Source organism: Denticeps clupeoides, chromosome 11 (genome assembly GCF_900700375.1).
Source record: "Denticeps clupeoides chromosome 11, fDenClu1.1, whole genome shotgun sequence".
Lineage (NCBI taxonomy): Eukaryota > Metazoa > Chordata > Actinopteri > Clupeiformes > Denticipitidae > Denticeps > Denticeps clupeoides.
The window spans coordinates 15,594,717-15,615,639 of record NC_041717.1 but is presented as its reverse complement, the minus strand read 5'-3'; the positions used below and the strand labels follow the sequence as shown (position 1 = coordinate 15,615,639).

Genomic DNA, 20,923 nt, shown 5'->3' with positions numbered 1-20,923 from the left:
ATCTGGGATTATAGAACATAATAAAGCATGGCCAAATACAATGTCCATTTCAGTCAAATAAATAAATAAATAAATACACACACACACACACACACACACACACACACACACACACACACACAGTGTTGTATTGCAGAGCCCAGCTTATATCCCAATGATGATATACTGACCTCACCCACTAGGCAACACTTCAGGTGGATTCTGCACAACACAAAACCCAAAAGGAATTATTTTTTACTTTATCTACTGGATGTGTGACTGTCAGGGAGTGTCTTCACCACACACACACACACCACAGTAACACCATCTGGGGTCATCTGTGAAAGATGCCATTTTTGTTGAGCCTGACGTGAAACTACTTGTGGGGTGTGTGACTCTCGCTGAATTTAATTAAGCTCCTTCAATGAAGAAAGAACGAGGCTCGTTGTTTCCTCCTCGGCAGTAATTGCATCCAAAGAACTGGCAACGAAAAACATCCTCCGTACCACACACACACACACACACACACACACACACACACACACACACACACACACACACACAAATAACACTAATTAATAAATATTAGAGAGAGCACAACCACACAAGTAGACTTAGGGTGGAAAAATGTTTCAGATATAATTAGACATACGTAACCAGACAAACCCCTAATTCTCTAAATTACAATTAATTGTCATATGGAAGCAGTGAAAGACGCCTGATTGTAAACATGCAAACAAGTTGATCAACATAACTTTGTTGTTTAGATCTCATACTGCCCCCTTGTGGTCTCCAGTAGCTATTAATACACACAACATTAAACAGGTGAAATTGTTATTGTGACGACAACTCGTCATATTCTCATTAAATGAACAAAATATATATGGTGATATTATTATTAGTAGTATTATTTGTAATCTGTGTCCCACAGAGAGACTTACATCCATCAAGTGAGGAGTACAGCAGACTATTATCTGCACCAGCACCAGTGAGACCCTCACAGTAGAAAAGGGGGCTTTTTAAAGCCTGACTACTTTATATTCATAGAAAAACACAACAGTGTCCCAAGTTAAATATCAGGCAGGCTGTGTTCAAGTGAAAGCAGGACAGGGAAAGGACCGGAAAAAAAGCACAGAAACAGTGGGAAGTCCTGCAGGTCTCTCTGTTTAACCAGGTCAGTGCTCTACAGCCATTCTGCTGCTTCCTCCTCCTCCCTTTATTCCACTCTCTATGCCCTTATCAGAAGGGGACCGTCGGCGTTACGGGGAACAGCTCCATTTGCACACATGCCGGTCATATGCGGCTCTGCCTGAATACAAATGAGTCCCTCTGGGACACGGATAAGCTAGGCCGTTCTATTGCGTTAGCAGCCTTCATTTTCCGCTGCCAAGCAATTTGTCCCGAGCCCTACTGGAGGGAACCAGGGGTCTGGTGGCCAGGCACAGCCAGTCGGAACACTGTAATGGAGCACCGGAGACCCTCGCACAATGCTCGCTGTAAAATACCCAATTGCCTCGCATACGAATTAAACACAACGCTTCGAATCCAGCCGAGTCAACCCCTCCTCATCTTCCATGCACCTGACAGATGATAAAAAAAAAAAATGGTTCCTTAGCAACGGAGTTAACCGGGTTCACTTGCTCATGAATCATTTTGGAACCAGTGCAGTGTAGACAAGATGGGTATTGCTTGTTGTGATCTGTTTCATTATGCAGAACTCCACTGCGCTGCAAGGAATACTGATTAATTCACCCGGATCAAAATGCCTTCACATAAGCCATACTCACTTCACCCCCTAGTGACTGCTGCAGATCTCCTTCCACTGTGGGACTCAGGTCCTGCCTCATCACCCAGATGGGCTCCTTGGGCTCGTCTGGGGTGTATGGTGAGCGCACCGTCCTGGTCTTGACCTCCTCAATGGCCTCCTTGATGTCTTTGATGGCCAAAGAAATGGCATCCCTCTTGTCTCTGATGTTTCTTCGTTGATTGGATTCATCTGAAGGGTTGACTTGGGCTGATTCCTCCCCTCTGGGCTCCTCCTCTTCAGTGGGCCGTGGGGTTTTGCAGCCTTCCTCTTGCTCAGGTTGGCCACCATGCTCTGACTCGGGCCATTCTTCCTCGTCCTCCTCATCTAGACCCTCTCTGGCTGCTCTCTCCAGGCTCTGGGAGCTCAGGCTCTCCTTCACCTCGGCCACGATCTGGTCGATGTCTTCCTCCTGGTCGCAGCTGTCGGCTCGCGGGTACGGCGCAAACTCGGCTTCTTTCTCTGGACTGTCCGACTCCCCGTCGGACCGCTCGTCGTAGTGGTGCAGCCTGGAGCCGACGGCCTCCTGCTGCCGGTAGCTGTCCCTCTCGAAGAGGCGGAACCCGGCCCGGCGCTGTTTCAGGGCCTGGCCCTCCGCTTGGGAGGCCGCAGGGTCTCCGATCTCCTCATACACGTGGTCCTGCAGGCTGTATTCAACAAACGGCTGGTCCGGAGCCTCGGGACCCTGGTAGGCCTCTTCCTCTCTGGCAGGGGTGCGATAGACGTAGCTGGGGTAAGTGGGGTTCAGGGCCTCCTCGTTGTGGCTGTGGGGCCGTTCTGTGTTGAGCAGGGGGTCTCGAGGTAGTGGAGGGGGCTGTGGAGGGTGCTGGGGCTGGTCCTGATGGTGAGGGTCGGCCGCCCCCCCGTGCTGCTCGGATTCAGCGCTCTCTGTGTACTCTTCAGCCTCGGGCCGCAGCGGGACCCCATAGCTGGTGTCATCCTCGGGGTCCGGCTCCAGGCCCATGACGGCGTCGCCCTCGGCTCGGTCAGTGTGGTTGTGGAAGCCGCTCTCGGTGCTGGCTGAACGGTTGAGGGCGTTGCCGTCTCTCTCATCTTCCTCCGCCTCCTCCTGCTCTACTCGGGGTTGGACAGGAGGAGGGGCGTGGTGTTGCAGGGGCGGGTCCGAGCGCTCCACCCTCTCAGCCTCTCTCTGCTGCCGCTGTCTCTGCCGCTGCTGCTGAGCTCGCAGCCGCGCCTCGCTGTCGCCCTGGCGTCGGTAGCGGGTCACAGCTGGCCGCGGGATTGGCTGCTGCATCTGCTGTTCGTTCACGGCGTCTGTGTCTTCAGGCGACCTGCGTGGGCCACGGGGTCGGTTAGCGCCACCCTCGGAGGCATCATACCTGCGGTATCGCGTGGGCTGCGGGTGGTGGTGCTGATTGTTCTCTCCTCCATGGCTGTTGTGCTGTCGAGGTCGAGTGTGCCGGGCTCCGCCCTCCGCTGTGCCGTTGTCGTGCCTCCTCCGTTGAGAGGGTGGATGGTGGGGATGGTGGCCTAGATCTGCCTCTGCCACCTCGCTGGCCTCCTGTCCCAGTGGCACTTCTTGGTGGTTCATGATTTACCTCGGATCTGCACGTTCTATGCAGCTGCACAACACATCGCTTCTCGGGGGTGGGGTTCCGTACAACTCAGGGCAATCACTGCAGAGGAGAAACAGAGCGAGAGGACGTTAAAAAAGGCCTCAATTCGGGGTTCAATCAAACAAAGCCACTGAAATATTTAACAAGCACTTCACTACCATGCATCTCTATTGTGCCAGAGCTCTTTTTAGGTTGTCTCAGGTCACGCGTTATGCAATCTCGCATAGCAATTACACCCCTATCTTGGAATGTCATTATCAGTGTTCTGATTGTGAATGGAAGAAGAAGTGTTTTTATTAAAAATAAAACATCCAGCCTGTGACAACTGGAACACTGGATCATTGTTTTCTGATGGAAAAAAAAAAACTGGTGTTGACAGGTGTAGAAATAACAATGTAGTCAAACCCACATTTGCTGATGCACCAGATATATAGTCACAAATTTGCTAGTTTCACCAGTGCAATTGTATGCATATGTACCAAGATAAATCAGAAAAAAAAGATTTCTAATAATCAATCAATAAAGCTTTCAGAGTAGTGACAGAGTTGCATTTGCATCCGGAAAGCCACCAGCAGCATCTGGAAAGCCACCATCATTGTGAAGAACTCCACACCACCTTTACATGCACTCTACATTCTGCCTCTTGATCAGAACATGTCTCTATTACATTTCTGTTACAGCCGTGTTTGCACCTTCATTACCCATTTCACTGGTTTGTAGTGCTGTATGTCTTCTTTGTTGTCTGACTTTTGTTACTCTGCACAGCCTGAGTCCCATGTTTTTGCCCTTCACGTAGCCCAGTTATGTCGGTCCATAACCTTGTTTAAATGTGACATGTAGCACCTGGTTCTGGAGAAACATTGCTTTGGTGTGCTTTATAATGGACAAAACTGTTTTTTTATGTCAAATGTGTAAATTCCTAAATTTGGGAACCAGCAGGTCGTAATATCCACCTAATCACGACCAAGTCACACCTCGACCAATGGCAGTCTCTGATTTGCTAGAGAGTATAAAAACAACATACCTCTGCTAAATAATTCTGGTGGCTCACGGCACCAAACATCAACCAGAGAATTTGGCTTTAATTTGTGAAAGATCCTTAAATTACACAGTGCTCACAATAAAAAAAAAAAATACAAAACATAAAATTGAAATAAAAATACAGTATCTCCTAAATAGTATAAAGTATGAATGAGTGAAGGCTGTGTGTGCTTGTATGAGTGTGTGTGGTAAATCAGTCTGGCAGCACATATAGAAGGCTTTTTATAGAATGTGTCAAAGAGCCTACAGGCAACAGCGCATTTCATTAGTGGCAAAAACAGAAACACACACACACACACACACACACACACACACAAGCTCAAAGGACTGAAACTGAGACATTGCTGGCTCTCTCACAGGCTGAGGAAAATCATTATGACCGTGGAAGCTCCCTGCACTGTTCTTTACACAGAACCTTGCACCATTTCTAATCCCCAGGGACCCCCTGCCCTGCAAGAACGTGGGATGAAAATTAAAAAGGCAAAAGAAAGAGATTTAAACCATAGCAGAATGCAAGAAAAAACACCAAGCGCAACAACAACCTTCTTAAGGGCCTTTTCATTATTTATTACAATTCAGTCCACGTGGATGTGTATGGAAAACTGCACCAAAAAAACAGACAGAGGTTCGGCAGAACATGCAGGATCATATGATTATAGTTTGTTACCGAAGACAAGCAGGTAAAATCCTGTACCAACACTAAAATACACCGCAAACTGGAAACTGCACAAATGAGCTGGTAAATGGCAGGGAGTGAAGCCCAGGGCTGAGCCCTGATTGGCTGACACTGGTGCAGAGGTGGGCAGCACAGGAAGTGGGGTACTTGGGGATGAATACAGATGAAGGTCATGGATAGAAGTCGTTTCCACGGTAACGCCGCTCCCTGTGGAGTTCTGCTCTGGCCGGTGACCGTTTGTCCCCTCCTGCCACTCAGGCGCCCTGATCACATTAATAATGCCAACTTGGAGCATATCCCAGGGAGTGTGGGGGCGCCCTAACTTTTCAACTTCAGAGTATACAGTTTCACTTGAACAACTCATATTATGACTATTGTACTTAAACCCCATAAAATGTGCACCATCAGCAGCCAGCAGAACAAGAGAACAGTAAAGCTGACAGAGCTAATTCAGAATACCTCCCCCATACCTCCCCCATACTGCCTGGGCTCTCATCTGCCCCCTAGTTTATAGAATAATTCATTCTGCAGACTGCAGCTAGCTACACTCGTGTTAGCATGTCTAAAAACAAGCTGTTGGGGATCGGTGCAGTGCAGGAAGGAGAAGATGCAAATGTACAACTAACACACAAGGGATTTACTAAATTCAAAAAGACCAAACAGTGAAACTGAAGATCAGCGCATTAATAAAACAATAATTACTGGACCCGGACATGACACATTAGGATACATCTATACACGAAGACACAGATGAGAACAATCAGATAATCAGGGCAACATTTGACACAGACAAGACTCCTGTCCGGAACACGGACCCAGAGCACCCCACAAGGTCAGGTTGGTGACAAGCATAATGAGGCTTGAAACTTCAAAATTATGACAAATAGGCCTGGGAAATAAAAGTCAATTATCAAAAAATTACTTCTCCCCGATAGAAATAAGACATGGACAATCCCATACTCATCAATAGTTAGACACAAAAAGCCAATAGTAATGAGCATAGTACCACGCCAACCAATCATATAACTCCATGTAACCTAAAAAACGACGTTTAAAAGGCAAATAAAACAGAATAAAACAGATGTTGTGTCAACCTTTCTAATGACTCACTAATTTGATGTGCCTAAATGTATCTGATTCAGTTTTAAAATGTTCTTGCGGTCACTGTCATAATTAACATTATAGTGTCACACCCCTCTATGGAGTAAAATTAGCCTACAGAAGTTTTATTTGATTTATATTGTTATATACGTGGATCGAAAAAAAACGTGGATTGATATTTTTTATTTAAAGACAGAAATGCAGAAATTCCTCATTGCAGTGTCACTGTGAAAACTTAAAAATGGTCAAATGCAAATTGGGTGAATGATGTAAAAATGTTTCATCAGTTATCAGTGCCATCAGGGACAGACAAAGGCAAGATAAAAGTAGTTTAAAAGTCCCAAATGCCGCCATCTCTGCCTTTAGTCTTTTCATTCAAATGAATCTAAACTTAGAATCAACTAAACGGCTGCAAAAACACTGTATTGACATGACGACCATCCACGTACAGGGAGGGAGTGTAATTATTTCTGAAATAAAGAAGATGAACCTCAAAATGGGAGATGCCTGTAGGCATATTAACAACTGTGATACGCCCTACTTCCTTATTCTGGACAATACATAACATTTTTAAAGAAAAATTAAGAACAATTTTGTTAATTTAACACTTTTATCATACGTAATGTAAAGAAATCTGTGTTTTGCTCTGTGTGTGAATGTATGTGTGTGTACAACAGCAATGTGAGATGGCGAGACAGGAGTGCATATTTCACTCTCTCTCTCATATGCAGTCTCTGCTGTGGAGCTCCAGCTACCTTCTCTCAAGGACAGACTCACCGACTGCTGTGAACCGACCACAAAGCTGGCAGGCAGGGAAGGAGGGAAGAGGAGGACGGGTAGGGCATGAGGATATTTTGACTGCACTGCACCTCACACTACTGCTTCTTCCCAGCGTATCACACACACACACACACAACACATCTCACTACACCCAATATTTTATATATATATATATATATATATGTGTGTGTGTGTGTGTGTGTGTGTGTGTGTGTGTGTGTGTGTGTGTGTGTGTGTGTATATATAAATAATACTTCCCCAGTGAAGACAAGACAGAATAACAAAAAGGTGACCTTTACAGACTGCCAGTGAATTTAAATGAGTGTCTAATAAACAGTTTATTGTGATTAAAATAAGATGCTGTTAGTTCTAGAATACTGTAAATATAAAAAAAGCAGCACATGAGTGGATGACAAAAACTGTAATGTTGACAGACGCGGGTGGAGTGGGTAGCAGCGGGGTGGCAGTAGGGCTGGGTAGCGAGCGTGGTTGGGTGCTGGGGTCAAACCACCCTGTAAATAATGGCCGTCACAGCACCCAGCAGCCAGATCTCCACGATTAATTAGCGTCTGCACCTCACTGCAGAGAGGCCAGCGGCTCTGCAATCGGACACTTGGCAAGCGGCGGAAGACGGGGAGGGAGAGGGAAAGGGAGTCCAGCCCACCTTGAGCGACGCTGTCCGACCTCAGCGCCGCAACCTCACAGTTAAAAAAAATCACTCATCATCAAAATTCAATTACCTACACTGTACCCGCAGCCTCCCAGCTCCACCAGCGAGTGAAAATAGCTGGAGGAAAGGGTCCTGTGGCTTCCCATAACCACACAAGAACACAACTTTTAACTTAACACTGCCTGGGAGGGGTCTGAAACAACCCATTAGCCCATATATAAAACTCACTCCATCTGAAAAAATTTAGTTCGAAACACTTTGTGCCTGAATACATCAGCTCAGATCACAGACACAAACCTCCTTACTACTGTATGTGCACAGCATGTGAAAGAGCGAAAGGAATAATGCCCATTACTATGATATTTTGCTCAGATTTAAAATGTTGTATTTCAAATTTGGATTGCATTAATAACATCCTGGCTATTTAATAACATTTCATTACATGTACTAGTTCCTTGGTTCTCAAACTGTGGTACTATTTCCATCTTGTGGTACAACACGAGTCTCGAGATTATAGTCAATATTTCTAGCTGCTGTGTTTTAAAATGCATCATAATTATTATTCTAAATATCCTCGTGTAGTACAATTAATAACCTTAATTACTGCTACTTGTCAACCTGTCCTGTGTTATTGTTTTGTTGTGTGTTTTTTTTTTTTATTTCTATTTGTTTTCCATTTCCATTTTTTATTTCCATGTTCTTAAGCACACTGTTAATCCCAGAAGCTTCGCAATTTCATCTCTCTGTCTACTTGAGATGATAATAAAAAATAATTTTGACTTGTGAGTCAATAATAATAAATATTAACATATTTGTAAACTGGTAAAATAGGCATAAACTACTGTAATTTAATGCCAGTCAGAGCGGCAATAACTGGAGAGCCAAATATTTTTGGAGCTGGTAGCCAAAACCACTGTTTATTTAGAAATATCCATATATTTCATATTGTTGCATAAGCCCACTGTGATGTCACTTGTTTTTGACACAACTTCCAGTCATGAACCCTGAACACACCACAAATCAGCACCCCAGACAGCTCCTCTTGATTAAATGTTAAAATAACTATTAAAAAAAATTAACTGAATTAAAACTTTTAATTATAACTTTTATGAATGTAGTAACTATGGCACACATGGCATTGGTCATATTCGACAATTAAGACATATGAAATGATAAAATAGTCTGATTGCACTGGGATGCCAAAAACCACTGATGTGCAGTGGCAATTGGCACAGTATTCAATCAATGCAGATGATTTATATAACCTTGGTGAGCAGTGGGCAGCCATAAGACGGTACTTTGCTCAGTGGCACCGCAGTGGCACCTTGGGATTGGGATTTAAACCCACAAGATTCTGATTACGGGTCCGCTTCCCTACCCGCTAGGCCACTGTTCGTTTCTGAAAAATGCAGATTTTCCATCATCAACAGGGTACAACTTGGAGTATTAATGGCTGATTCAGGAAGAATCGTAGAACCGAGGACTTGAAATGCCGGCATGTTGTGACACTGACATCCCAAGGACTAATTAGATAAATGGCAGTCTCGCTGCTCGCTGCTCACGGTACAGTGGGTATTAAAGGTTAACCGCCGCCGACATTTGCCTAATGAGCTGAAAGAGAGGGGATTGAGAGGTGGCCAGTCCCCGTTCACGGCTAACAGGCGAGCCATTAGGAGTCGGGCGGATGCACACTCGCTGGCTATTGATATATTCCCCCGGCTGGTTATACGAGAAATGAAAAATGACAAGAGGCCGTTCTGCACAAATCACCTGCCATCACGCCGCTTCCGTTACAACGAGGACACAATCAAGGCCGCCTCAGCCTCGCATCCCAATCGCCCGTCTCGGGTCCAGCTCGGGTCCTGACAGGACAACAGCCTCGATTGGATCGTCCCTGAAACAGGATTACCGTAAGACGGGAAAACAGAACGTCACTCGTTCAGGCGCGCCGCGAACTCATTCATTATCCGCACACAAGCGTTCATTCACTTCATTCATTCTTACTGGGAGATGGAGAGCAGAGCCTGAAGGCATCCACGCCTCCTCATTTATTACCGCTTATCAAAGCAATGCCTTCATTCGGTGAAAGAAACAACTAAACGTGCGGTTTTACTTTTCTTTTTTTTTTTTTTTTTTTTTTCGGCTGTGCCACATCATTCCATGTAGAGAGTAGAGGGAAAGAGAGGAGATAGAGAGTCGATACACCTGGACGTGTGGCGCATTGACAGCTGGGGGGCGTCCAGAATGAGGACGTAGGCTGCGTGAGGGCATCAATTACACCAGTTTATAAAAAAAAAAAAAAAAAAGTTCATCTCCTGAGTTACGCAATGTTAATTAGTTCCTCCCCTCCAAGATACAGATAACTAGCAAGCGGTCCTTTCTCCTTTTCTATGCGGTATATTTAGAAATGTTGAAAAACCATACCTGATGTGACATTACTGAACATGTCCCGTACGCTATGTCTTATATAGCATAGAGAAAATGTCTTCAAAATGTTCGATCATAAAATTTTACAAATCAACAGATCACTGAATTATTTATCATGCCCTTCTTTAATGCTGCTAAGGGACAACGTCATGCTAGCCGGTCATAAAAAAAAGTGAGTAACGTATTTATTAGATTATCCTTGAGCATAAACGGCACATAAATCTCCATTGACAGGTGGTTCATATACGCTTCAGCTTCTGATGGTGCATCTCTGTATCTGCAACCATGACTTACGATCCGTTCATCTGGAAATAAAATATCTATATGTGACAAATGAAGACGTTCCCTTGGCCTGCTTCCGGAATTGAATTGATGAGGAGCCTGCAGTGAAGACGCATGAACAGACATTACACACCGCTGCATCACGATCAATGTCGCGGCCCCGCCCCCTCCCCTCCTCTTCCTTATCCACAATGCCATCTGCCTAAACGGCAAATCAAATCTGACCTGCAATTTACTCGGACTGGATCAAATTACAGAACTCTTCCACCATCGAAGTAATTATATTCCACTGCAAAATGGAGAGCGGCGTGGCAATCAAGCAGCAGGTCAAAGACGTCCAGCCCAGCAAGGGAGGTTTCTGCACAATTATTTCCTCTTAGCGCCAACAACTTTCATACAGAGGAAATGAAAGAGGGAAATTACACAAAAAATTGCGCACAGCCATCTGGTTACGATGAATCCGGAGAGATTTATTTGGCCCTGCTAATTAAAAATGAAATGCAAAGTTCTGTTTAGCTCATAAATCCTTTCCACTGAAAGGGCTTGTTGGCCTAAGAGGCATTAAACAGTCCAAATGACTGAAACTGATAGTACGTGTTGAGTGGGCTGTGTTCGGGCCTTTAAAACGAAGCAACATGACATCTTCATTTCCAACGGCTTGTGCCGAGAGATTATGACCCGAGTCATTCCTAATTATTTCAACTTACTGGAGAGGCCTGTGTGGACGCTGGCTTTAATCTGGCCAAACGTTTTAATTCTGTCTCTCGTGGCGCGCCGCCCCGGGATGCGTGTCCTTCACCACGACAGCATGCGTATCGTCCGCACGAATCACGGTTCCTGCCTGCCCACGGACAAAAGATGAGGGGACAAACGTGTTTCCTGCAGCCGGAGGGAAGATAACTGAAGGATGATTAATTGTATAGATTGTGTATCCACATCGGATCACACGGGATTTGGATTTGTTTGGGAATAAGCAGGTCGTCTGCTGCATGATGGGATGGCATACGGCAACATTTGATATCAAGGACAAATTTATATAAAATTTTTTTTTCTTCCCATAGTGCACCCTGGTGCCATGTCCCGGCCATCCTGATTCGTCGGACCATTCAGCCTTCGTCCTCCACTCTGTAGTGCGGTTCAGATGCTCACATCTAAAGCTCATTAATAATCTTCTATTAGATCATACGATACAGGCCAGCCTGTGCTCCCCATGCGCATCAGTGAGTCCATCCGTGACCCTGTCATCATCTCACTGGATTTTCATTCTTGGACCAACCTAGATGAGTAGAAATCACAATCCAGTCTTTTTCCTTATGGCCACAAATCAACTTCAAGGACAAAATGTTGCTCAAGATATTACGTTTTATGCACTTAATCTGTTAATGGTCATATGACCTTTGTGAGATGATTTAACATGAATGCGAATTAGCCTGTCTAAGATGCTGCGGTGGCTAGAAATGGCGATATGTATCGCATGCTTTGGCCGTTCAGAGAGTGGCAGCTCAGATGGTCGTATCTGGAATTTGTCCCGTTATGTCATCATGAGGGGGGAAGGTTACCTCCCGTTGTTCATGAGAACCGGCCTAAAAAAGTAAAAACACCGACTGCTGGAGCTTCGAAACACGTGAAGCATTGTAGTTGCTTGGTGACTGGATTTCATTTTTAAACGAGCACAAATGTTTTGGTTCAGTCACGCGAGACTCGGAAAAACCAGCGGGTTAAAATTATTTTTTTTCTGGAAAAAATGCCAACGCGACATTTCCACTTCCACAAATGCCCCCTCAACTTCTATAGGCCGCTCTCCTCCTCGTCCCGCCTCTCCCCTCCTCATTAGAATTTAAAGCTACAGACACCGACACGGCGCGTCCTGGTGAAATATCATTATGGGACTGGATCAAAGCGGCTGTAATTCTGCACCAAGGCTGAATTTCGGAAAAGACTTCATATACAGCGTTAGGGGACCAACAAGACCGATGTAAAAAGCAAAAAAACGTTTCACAATAGGGGACCTTTAAAAATATGCACATTGACATTTGGTCTGGGATGATCAAAAATGGCAAAAAGTAAGTTTCTGTATTAGTCTAACAGCAAACAGCAATTTTCCAGCCTTATCGTCCATAAGCGACAGTGTCTCCCCACATCAGTAACTAGTGTCCCTCGTTGTACTCTGACAACGGTGCTGTTCTGCACACAAGCACAACAGGACACGGGGAGGAATGTGCGCCAATTCAAAGAGAACAGATTTCATTAATCACATGATCTGAGTAATGGCTCTGGCCCCGAGAGAGACGTGCTAAACAAATACCAGACTCATAACTGTCTCAGCTGTCCCCATGGGTAAGACCATGGACTCAACTTAGAACGACACCAAGAGCATAATGAAACCTGCAGAACTCAGACTCAGCACATCAGGCCCAGGCTGCCATCATGGGCATTCCTCAATTACGTCCTGAATCGAGTCTCTGTAGCCTCACTGCGTTCCCTGTGTGGCCCCATGTCCTGACATTATCTCATGAGCCACCGGCAACGAAGCCGCGGGTCCAATACACACGCAGTTAGGGCATAATGGTGTTTGCTGGCACAGCAGCCTGGGTGAAGCACGGATGCAGGGGTTTAAAAGGTGATTGCAGAAAAGCTTCCCGAACGCTGGAGTCTACTGATGTCTGCAGGGACATGATATGCATAAAAAAAAAAAAAAAAAATACTAAAAATTTTTAAAAAGCTGCACATCCCATCTGTAATCAGAATGAACTCTGTCGCCGCCATCATCGCCCGCGTTGTAATCATGGGTTTGCAGCGAGCCGGAGAGAAAGACGCATCCGAATGAAAATGAAACAGCGCCGGTCGGGGTCCAGTGCTAGGGACGTAATCATCATAAACTGGGAGCTGCGGAGAAGCTGCGGCATGGCAGCCTTCAGACAGACGACCTCATTTGGAGGCGCTCCTGCAATCACATAGCGGATCATGGAAAAACACGGCCAGCCTCCCTCGTGAGGGTGAACACACTCATCCATCAGTGAAATGAATCTGATATCCTGACATCAACATGATTGGTCAGAAATGAGGATGTCTTTGTTCTTCACTCTCTCTTTTACTGTAGAGTTGGTGGTGCTTTACACCAGGTTGATGTTAAGACCAAGGCTGCATGATTTTGGAAAAAAAAAAAAAAAAAAGTCACATTGCAATTACTGAGATCAATATGAAAGTGTGATAGGATAAAGGCCTAGCAATAATAACTCACATAAAATTACTATTTACCAAATCATTACATCACTGCAAAGGTTATTTCCCCAATACAGCAGCTTAATAAGAAACAAATTATAAATAAATCAATAAGAAATTCTCAAAAACAACAACATTTAACAAAGACGTACTACATTTAGGCCATTTGTCAGACGCCCTTATCCAGAGCGATTTACAATCATTAGTTACAGGGACAGAGTTCCCCTGGAGACAGTCTGGGTTAATTGTCTTGCTCAGGGACACAATGGAAGTAAGTGGGGTTTGAACCTGGGACTTCCCTACTACATATAGTTGGGGGCAGTGGTGGCCTAACGGGTAAGGAATCAGACCCGTAATCAGAAGGTTGTCCCCACACACTGCTCCCCGGGTGCCTGTCATGGCTGCCCACTGCTCACCAAGGTGATGGATTAAATGCAGAGGACAATTCATTGTGTGCATGTGTGCTGTGCTGTGTATCACAATGACATTCACTTCACTCACTCATATATAGTAGTATAATATAGAAATATAGTATATGGTAATATAGTATAGTAATATAGTACATATAGTAGTACTGTATATAAGAACAGCTAAATATAAATGGGATATTTTAGGTGCTGTCATTTGTCATGTTTCCTCGTGTTGTTGCATTTTTAAATCCAAGTTCACCCTCTCAAAATGTTTGGGGTGCTTTAACAGAGCTGTGCTGTTTTAATGGGTGGGTGTGGCAAATTTGAAAGAAAAAAAAAAAATAATAATCAAATTTACCAAAATATTTTTAAGTAAAGTGAAGTGAGTGTCACATGTGATACACAGCAGCACAGCACACGGTGCACACAGTGAAATTTGTCCTCTGCATTTAACCCATCACCCTGAGTGAGCAGTGGGCAGCCATGACAGGCACCCGGGGAGCAGTGTGTGGGGACGGTGCTTTGCTCAGTGGCACCTTGGCGGCTCGGGATTCGAACCGGCAACCTTCTGATTACGGGGCCACTTCCTTAACCGCTAGGCCACCACTGCCCCTAAACTAAACTTATGACAACCATTTATGACAACCAGCAAAGATACTATCGACCTGCGCTGGTTTTAAACGTTGTACTTGTAACCATAGAAAAAACATTTAGTCTTACCGGTATGACGTACTTTGTTATACATTCATGTGTCAATCAGATTTCAATGACTATTCCATAACTTTAGATATTTATTTCGTATTCCAAAATTCCATTTTCAAATTCAAAACCTACTTTACTCTAGAGAGACTGACCCAGTAAAAAGTCAATATTCTGAAAAAGAATGTCAGATAAATGGGACTCGTTTCAGATCTCAGGTAGCGATATAAAAAACGCAGACTCAGCAGCCACAGCAGCTACAGCGGTACCTCCCTCCATGGCAGCAGCATCTACCTGAACATCACATCAGCTCTGATGGCAGAAGGAACATTAAAGAACACTTACATGACCATTAATGAGACCACCGCACAATAATAACGCAACGAAGAACCTTTCTAGCACCAGCGCAGTGTTTTCGACTAAGTGGGTTGAAAGAGGTTCTGCTCTTCATGCCGAACTGAGCAAAGAATGAACAATAAAAAAAATAAAAAAAAGTAGGAGGCGATGCCAGATGTCCACTGACAGGTTTTTTAACATCCTATTGACAAAAGCCCTTTCCCCTAACACGAAACCACAGGATAGGCGTGCCAGCAAGCAAAGAACACACACACACACACACACACACACACACACTACCTGTCCCAACAAAGGCATTGAGAAGTTGCATCTCTCCTCAACTGGCATAAGGACCTCCTGGGAGAGAGCGCTGCAGTCAGAGCGCTTCACCCGAGGTGAAATCAGGCCACTCATTAACCCCGCCCGCCCCTGCATGGGATCTACGCAGTAAACACGCTTCTAAGGAGCAGCCCCTGCCGGGAAAATGCGTGTAGAAGGTAAGCCAGTTATCTCCTGGACCGTCACTGGCCGAGGGCCGAGGGGCTCAGTACTGCTGACGCCGTGTCGGGGTTTTGGGGAGCGGGCAATGCACGCGTTTGGGCAGCGTAGTTCAGAGAGAGGAAGGACTTTTAGAAACGGTCAGATCTAAATCTTTGACTACCATCATGGAAGAGAAAAAAAAAAAAAAAAAAAAAAAAAAAAAACACAAGATCGCTACAGAATTACTGACGCTTGAGCAAAAATGCCCAGAATTTTGGTTTATTTGCAGACAAATTTGATGACTTGGGACTGAATATTATTCATGAATGATCAGAATAGTTTCCAATTGTTATTATTGTGGGCTAATAAACATAATGTGTATGGTTAAGTATATGGAAAATATATGAGGTTGAACCCGAGCTCATATTGTCATAGCAGGAATCACCACTAGATATCCGACTGTGAAGGTACAAGCCGACTTGTCCTCTCCTAAAGCCACTATTGCAGACTTTTACTGGACATTAAAATGGACATTTCTGCAAAGGTTTTATATGGCTGAATAATACAGTGTGTGTGTGTGTATATATATATATATAAAATTTTTATAGAAGACCTTTTATATGCTTCCATTTGCTTATGGAAGACCAGAATTTAGAAATTCAAGGCAATTTATAATGATGATTTCAACTCACAAAAAGAATTGAAAGACCATAATGCGCATAAAGCCCAGCCACTCCATTCTCTCTGGGAAAAGAAATTGCTGATGCTTGAGATGAGGAGAAGAGAGGAACCTCAGTGCTTCGGAGCATTTTATTATTTTTTTTGCCCCTCGGCTGGGAGAAACATTATTTTCTATGGATTCCTTCCTACACGTTACAAAATTGAGGCCTTTGGCCTAAAAAGCCCAACGTGAAACTGGAGGAATCTCCAAATTTTGAAGGGCTGTAGCCACTTTGGGATCGCCTTGATCCAACTGATTTACGTTTCTGTTAAATGGATCTTTCTGAGATGCGCTGGAAGAGAATGGAATGGAGATCCAGCCACAGAATGCTTTTGCACATATAGAATTTTTGTCTTAACGTGACATTTTTTCATGGGTTACGAAGATGCTAAGACAGTTTTATAAACCATTCCCCCAAATCCTGAAAGCTGGTCATGCAGAAAAACCTTTGAAACGCTGCAGTCAGCCGAACAGAAACAGGCCAACACGACCGGGCTAATCTGCCGTAAAATAATGAATAAAAAAATTGATGGGTGTAAACGGTTCCTTTAAAACACTTATTACTCATAATTATAACTGCTGACATTAATGCAGCAATCAGCAGAACGGGGGCCATCCATCCATCCGCCTCACTAATGATCCACCACCACACGTCAGGACGGATTTGTCTCACCCCCACTCAGCACTGGAAACCGGTTCACCATCGCCAGTCCCTGAAATGGACTTGTGTGTGTGTGTGTGTGTGTGTGGTGTTAAATTGACCTGCCCTGTGCTCTTCATCACCAGGTTTGAATCCTGTCCCCGCAGAACATTTTTCACTCTGGACGTTCGTGCCTCCAATCTGCCACATGCTCCGTTAGGTTGTTACCTGTCACCGAATCCCAATTAAGGGCCGAAACGGAAACCATGCTGCGGGTGGGGGTGACCTCTGATCTGTCTGGCCCAAAAAAGTCGTCTTTCCCTCCTTTTCAGTCCATTAGCTTTCACTCAGATTTAACACAGAATTGTGTTTAATAGACAGCACAGCGGTGGTGGCCTAGCGGTTAAGGACCGTCCCCACACACTGCTCTCCGGGCGCCTGTCATGGCTGCCCACTGCTCACCAAGGCAGAGAAGCAATTTCCTTCGGGATTAATAAAGTTCATAATAATAATCATAAAATTCAGCAGGCCAAAGCTGACAATAAAAAAAAAAAAATGTAAGAAAAAATCTTGAAGGGAACCAAGACTCAGAAAGAGGAACCCATCCCTGGGTTGCTTATGTCGGGTGAAAGTAAAAGTGAAGGGACTGTCATTGTGAAACACTGCAGCACAGCGCACGGTGACACAACGAAACGTGTCCTCTGTATTTAACCATCACCCTTGGTGAGCAGTGGGCAGCCATGACCTCAGTGGCACCTTGGCGGATTCAATCTGGCAACCTTCTGATTACAGAAGACCTGGAATTGCAAGGACAGTGTGGTCATGTGTGTGTGTGTGTGTGTGTGTGTGTGTGTGTGTGTGTGTGTGTGTGTGTGTGTGTGTGTGAGAGCCATTAAAACACACAGCGCTGCATTCGATCGCTAATGAGGGCAGTGTCTGGGTACAGAAACCTGACCCGCTGCACACAGCATCTAAAGATTTTTTTTTCTGCGTGACTAAACACTAAAAGGGAATAGAGGCCGACAGAAAGATAACATTCGTGGCCGAGGAAGGAACCGCTGCCGGGCCGTCCACCCCGACAACAATCCAATACTGCTAAACCGAGAGAGCTTTATGGCTGCAGACGGCAGCTCTGTGCGGCTCGGGAGCTTGAACTAGGGGGATGAATGGGTTTGGACATGGTGGTAAATCACAACCAACGAGGCTGATCTAACTCTAATCAATATATTATCACTGCGACCATTTTGCAACTGCGATTATCAGCCAAGGCATTTTTTTCGAATCAAAACGTTTCATAAATTCCATTTTATTTACAACACCAATGTGCCTATAATGTACATAATTATTAAGACGGATACATGTCATTCCTGAAAAAGACCTTCAGTAGATTATCTAAAGTCAAAGTTCATTTTAAAAGGACACAACCAGGCACGGGCCTCATGAACAGTGCAATAACACTACTCACACAAAAACGTTGTTACCGTGTTAAAAATGGACCTGGTGCAGACTCCAAATGTCACATACCGACAGGAGGAGTTTAAATCAGTCAGAATGAGGAAGAAGCATCGGTCAGAGCCGTCAATCATGCCTACAGGCCCATCCTTTTCAAAACTTTGTTCATAAAACACATCACTGAAGTTCATTTCTGAGTGAAAGAAATAAGGACACGCCCATAAAAAGGGCTGGGTGGGTGGATGGTCTCTCCTCTCCAAGCCACCAGTCACTTCTTGTTTCCGTAAATCCTGAATACACACTTGTGGTGAAGACAGTGGCACAAATATCGGTCCCTTTATATACAATATATTCATATTTTCTCAAAGTAATCCCTTTTTAATTAAATCATTGCTATAAGCTATGGCATGGCTGTGCTGATCTCCTGAATTTTCATGTCCCCAAACATCCTAATATCTGAACCATGCTGCTGCAGAGCTGGTCTTTCCACGTGAGTAGCTCGCCGGCCCTGACTGCAGAAACGTCTCCCAGCGTTTTGAACTGACGTTCATCCGCGAACGGGCTCCACAGCAACTCTGCAATTGCGGCCAGACCAGAATGCACCGCTGCAGGCCTACTCTGCGTTCTCTCTGGGCCCATCATCGCCCCCGCTGACCCCAGGCCTGCACTGACCCGGCAGCCCAGGGCTCACGTAAAGGGATCTCAAAAGCACCAGCAGGCCAGGGCAGAGCATTCGCCAGCCACAGAACCAGAAGTACACACACAAACACACACACACACACACACACACTCCACTCAAATCTGTCCTCAAGAAGCCCTGCCGGTGACGGCGGCTGAGTCAATCACTCGTCTGTGTTTACTGCGGTCCATCTGCGAGCTGAGAATAGCCACCACTGGGTCTATAAACAGGCCTATAATTTACAAAAATAAAAAAGGAAATGGTTCAGCTGGTCAGATGCACAATCAATGATATTGATCAGGTCGACAAGATGGTCTCACGCCCTGGAAAGTGGGCTGGAACCTGAAGCTCACCCTCCCAAAAAAAAACCTGTAAAACAAACAAATAACTAAATAAATAAAAAGATCTAGCACGTCCTGAAATGGTCCTCCATCAGCCCGAGCCGAAGAGCCAATCACAAAACCCTGCAGTCAACAAGTTCCATTCCAGCCCCAGGCGGGGAGAAAAAAGAATGAATAACTTTTATTGCATCCGTAACGGAGACGTGCGGGTGTGGCTCCTTCGCCCGAGTCCCCGCCGGCAGCGCGTGCAGCTAAAGCCGCATTTGCACATCTCACGCTCATATCCGCAGAAGTAAACACACTGCGAGCAACATCTCATACGTGATCAGAAAACAGGAAATATCGAGAAAAAAAATATTACAGGTTAGAATAGAAAAAGACCGTAGAGTCAATTACGATTACAAGAATCATTACATCTATTTTTATTAAAACAAAAAATAAGAGGCTCTTTTTTATCTACTTATATCGAAACCACAAAATATATGCAAAGAATTTGACAGAAAAGTTTTGAAAAATATACAGCAGGCTAAAAGTGAATACATATATTGTAATAAGAATGATTTACAAGGTTTTTTTATTTGCATTGCGATGCCTCATAAAAACAAATATTTTCCACAAATCCAACGCATGTCCAGATCTGAATATCTGTAATATAGTACGAACATGATGTACATCTGATTCATTAAGAACTGGTGTTCAGACTGGTAAACTGGTGATGTTTCAAATCCAGGACACAAACCCACTTCTGAATTACAAATCATTGGGGTCCGTGAGACTTCACTTTAGTCCACATTGGACCTAATTAATCATCCCTTAGAATGTTCTGCCTTAGAACAGGAAATGAAGCTGAAGTCACCGGGAATCATTTATCTCTTATCTGGCTAATCCAGGCCAGGGTCGCAGGCCATCTTCAGGCAGAAATCCAGCCTTTGCTATAGTACGGAAGGAGAAGAGGCTTCAGCTCGGCTTTTTGGACCATGAATCCAGTATTTTTAGCTGCCGCGCATCCTCACATCTTCCGACATACGCTCGCCCCGCGAGGGCTGACGCACTCGGAGATGACTGTGTGCGAGCGGGGTGCTAAAACGCCGAGCTCACCCACAGTTCATCAGCTCCCGTCAGCGTGCGGGTCATTCTGAAGAGCACGATCGCTACGAGAAGGAACTTCAGACATGGCCTGCACAAAACACGCTCTACTGTACCGCATAGGCAATAACGCGCTTAGACGGGGTGCAATGTTACTCTGTACTGAGCACCAGCGAAGCACTTTTCACAATGCAAAAAAAAAAATAAAATAAAAAAAAAGCAGATTTAAATGCAATTAAAGGCACACGTGACGAAGAAAACAATCCTGAAATTCATCTGGCCTGCTCAGGATGCAGGATGCGTACAACGGCCCATACGGTTCTGAATAACAATGAGACGTTGAACACACGGGAGCCTCGTCAAGGAGAGACTGCGCAGGAGGAGCGTTTCCACCTCGTTTTGTAATGAAGAAAATTGCGCCGTTTCAGTATCTTCAATATTACCGCTATTCCATGAATATTCATGTTTTCTACAAAATAAAATCATTTCATTTGTTTTTTTTGTGTGAGTGTGTGTGTGT

The 20,923-nt window shown here is 44.8% G+C and overlaps 1 protein-coding gene across 5 annotated transcripts in view; it reads right to left on the bottom strand.

Annotated features, from left to right (window-relative positions):
- apba1a (amyloid beta (A4) precursor protein-binding, family A, member 1a) overlaps window positions 1–20,923 on the bottom strand; it is a 35,655-nt gene that overhangs the window by 12,352 nt on the left and 2,380 nt on the right. For all 5 annotated transcript variants that reach the window (XM_028995418.1, XM_028995417.1, XM_028995415.1 and 2 more), the window contains one exon: window positions 1,767–3,420. In XM_028995418.1, coding sequence (XP_028851251.1) covers window positions 1,767–3,335 — 1,569 coding nt within the window. In that variant the 5' untranslated portion in view covers window positions 3,336–3,420. The remainder of the gene's footprint in view (window positions 1–1,766; window positions 3,421–20,923) is intronic.